At 32.8% G+C, this 2,469-nt stretch overlaps 1 protein-coding gene across 1 annotated transcript; it reads right to left on the bottom strand.

The window, feature by feature from the left end:
- Nucleotides 1-1,670: 1,670 nt before the first annotated feature.
- LOC105954724 (agamous-like MADS-box protein AGL61) lies at nt 1,671-2,469 on the bottom strand. Its single transcript, XM_012978403.2, has one exon. It carries the CDS (start codon nt 2,421-2,423, stop codon nt 1,800-1,802), a length of 624 nt encoding a protein of 207 aa, XP_012833857.2. The 5' UTR covers nt 2,424-2,469; the 3' UTR covers nt 1,671-1,799.

Genomic DNA, 2,469 nt, shown 5'->3' with positions numbered 1-2,469 from the left:
ATTTGCAATTAGGGGTAAGTTAGTCATTTCCGGCAAGGCCACAATCCATTTCGTGTTAAGGGGCAATGTGCTTTGTCAAAAATAATATAAGGGGTATGTGTCAATTTTGTTAAACACTAGGATTTCTTTAGCCATTCGAGATTACACAAAGGATTCTGTGTAATTAACTCAAATAACTACTCACTAATCATAATGTGTTACTATGTGTAAATCAATAGTTCAAGATCATCCAATGTATTTCATCATGTGTAGCATCTATAAAACGGCTTTTGTATATTTAATCATTTATTTAATTTACATTAGAAAGTCAATTGAAAAATAGATTTTATTTCGATTTTTACAAACACTGCGGTGGTTTCATGCAATTGAGTCAATGAACAAATAAAGTGTGAATTATTTATTCATTTAGGTGCTAAAAGATATAGGATTTGAAACTTTTCCCGGTATCTTATAATATGTAGTTATTTAGTATATATGATATAGTAAATAACAGTGTTCTAAAACTCGGTCGAGACGGCCAATTAATCGGTCGATCTCCGAGGCGGAGGTAGGGGCGGTTTAATACCTTTATGATTTCTTTGTAAAGGTTTGAAAATTCGGTTTTTGCCTATTAGGCAGTTTAAGGTGGTCAAAAGTCGGTCAAAAATGATTTTATGCATTGTTTTAATTTTTTTATGTTAATTTTTATTTTTAAAGGACCTAATGATATATGCTTACAATGTTCAAACATAATTTTGGACGCACAGGATTTTCATTATATTTTTATTTGTAAGAATTTTTATTATATTATGAGTTTATTATTATTAAAATTTTATTGTGTAATTATGATATATAATTGATGGGATAAAATTACGTTTAAATATCTTTTTATATATGTTTTGAGTATTTATAATTATATTACATTAAATTTACAAAACTGATTTATTTCCGATTTATCGCCGATTAATCACCGCTGCAACGATTAATCGTGAGGGGCCTTCTAAAAAAAAGTGCTGATGTTTTCTAAAGAGTGTTTTAGTTCATTTTTATACCAATAATAAGAAAATCCACCGATGTCTACTAAATTGTACTGTATGAAAAGGAATATAAAGAAACACTTGAGCATTCTTGGAATATGAATAAAGTATTTTTTTATATTTTCTGAGGATGAAACAACAATTAATTCACTAAACTATAGTGCTTGGTTTAAGGAAAATAATGATTAAAAAGGTGAAATTATTAGGTAAATTGATTTTTACGTTGGTTGCAAGATAAAATGCTAGGTAATATAATTATGAGAAAAAAGTGGGAAAAGAATTTCTTGAACAACAATCTCTTTAAAAAATTTCTCCGGCCTCCCCTTTCAACATCTCTTCTAACTCGCTCTCAAATCCCTGCCGAAGAGTCAACTATTGTCTATTAATAACATGATCAACTTATAAACTATAGACAATTATATATGTAGACGATTGAATCTGGCAAGAAATGTTAAATGGATTTGTAATGATAAGACATCAATTTATTGAACCTCCGATTTCAGCTACTTGTCAAAATTTTATAAACGTATTGATGATTCGCTTCTTCGAAACCATAAAAACCCTAAGGCAGAAAGGAAAAAAAAAACTAATCAAACAAAAATCTGCACTAACAATTACTTTTAAGGAAACTTTTTAAGAATCTGACAAGAAATTTTAATGAATAAACTACTTGTAATGATCCAAAACTCAGTTCATGTTAATGTCTGAATTTAATGAACGCATATGCAGTCATGATTTGATTCTTGAAAAAATTGAAGTTCTTCATGACAAACCCTAGAAACCCTAAAAACACAAAGGAAAGTCAAGAAAGTTATAACTTACATCGAAATCTTGATAATTAATCTGGAAAGTAGGATCAAGATCCCACATGGAAGCGGAAGCAGCGATCGATTTCTGCTTCTCCATCTCGTCCACTCTGCGCAAGACGTTATCCTTCAAAGCTTCCATTGCTTCGGCATATTCCTCAAGTTCGTAAAGTTCCATGCCCTCCATCGGTTCATCCCACCAGAATCTTGTACTAATAATACTACTACTCTCTTGCTTCATTGATCTCTTTACTATCTCGAGTTTCTTTACAGCTTCATCGTACTTACTCCTCCCATCTTCCCTGTAAGGGATAATACTCGAGGCTGCTCCGCCACCTCCGCCGGTCTGGTAGCGGTCGAGCAAAGTTTCGACGGAAGGGTGGCCGTATGAGTAGATCTTATTCGCCGGAGATTGCACGAGGATTGCGATTTCCGCACCGCAGAGAACGCTGAGTTCGCTGGCTTTTCGGAACAGGCCTATTCTCCGCTTCGAGAATGTTACTTGCAGACTGCTTTTCTTTTCTATTTTCTTAATTTCAATCTTTCTTCGCCCCATTGTTTTTTTCTTGCAAATACTTAATTCTTTGTTGTTGTTTTCCATGGCTGATGGGATGAGAAATTCAGACAAGGAAAATAACAATTGTGAA

The sequence above is a fragment of the Erythranthe guttata genome, chromosome 4 (assembly GCF_056151865.1).
Source record: "Erythranthe guttata isolate IM_541 chromosome 4, IM_541, whole genome shotgun sequence".
In the NCBI taxonomy this organism is placed as follows: Eukaryota; Viridiplantae; Streptophyta; class Magnoliopsida; order Lamiales; family Phrymaceae; genus Erythranthe; species Erythranthe guttata.
The sequence above is the reverse complement of the archived record's forward strand: the minus strand, read 5'-3'. Positions and strand labels throughout refer to the sequence as shown.

Excerpts from the sequence above, each read along its gene's own strand:
- LOC105954724 (XM_012978403.2), bottom strand. The coding sequence starts at position 2,423 with ATGGAAAACAACAACAAAGAATTAAGTATTTGCAAGAAAAAAACAATG.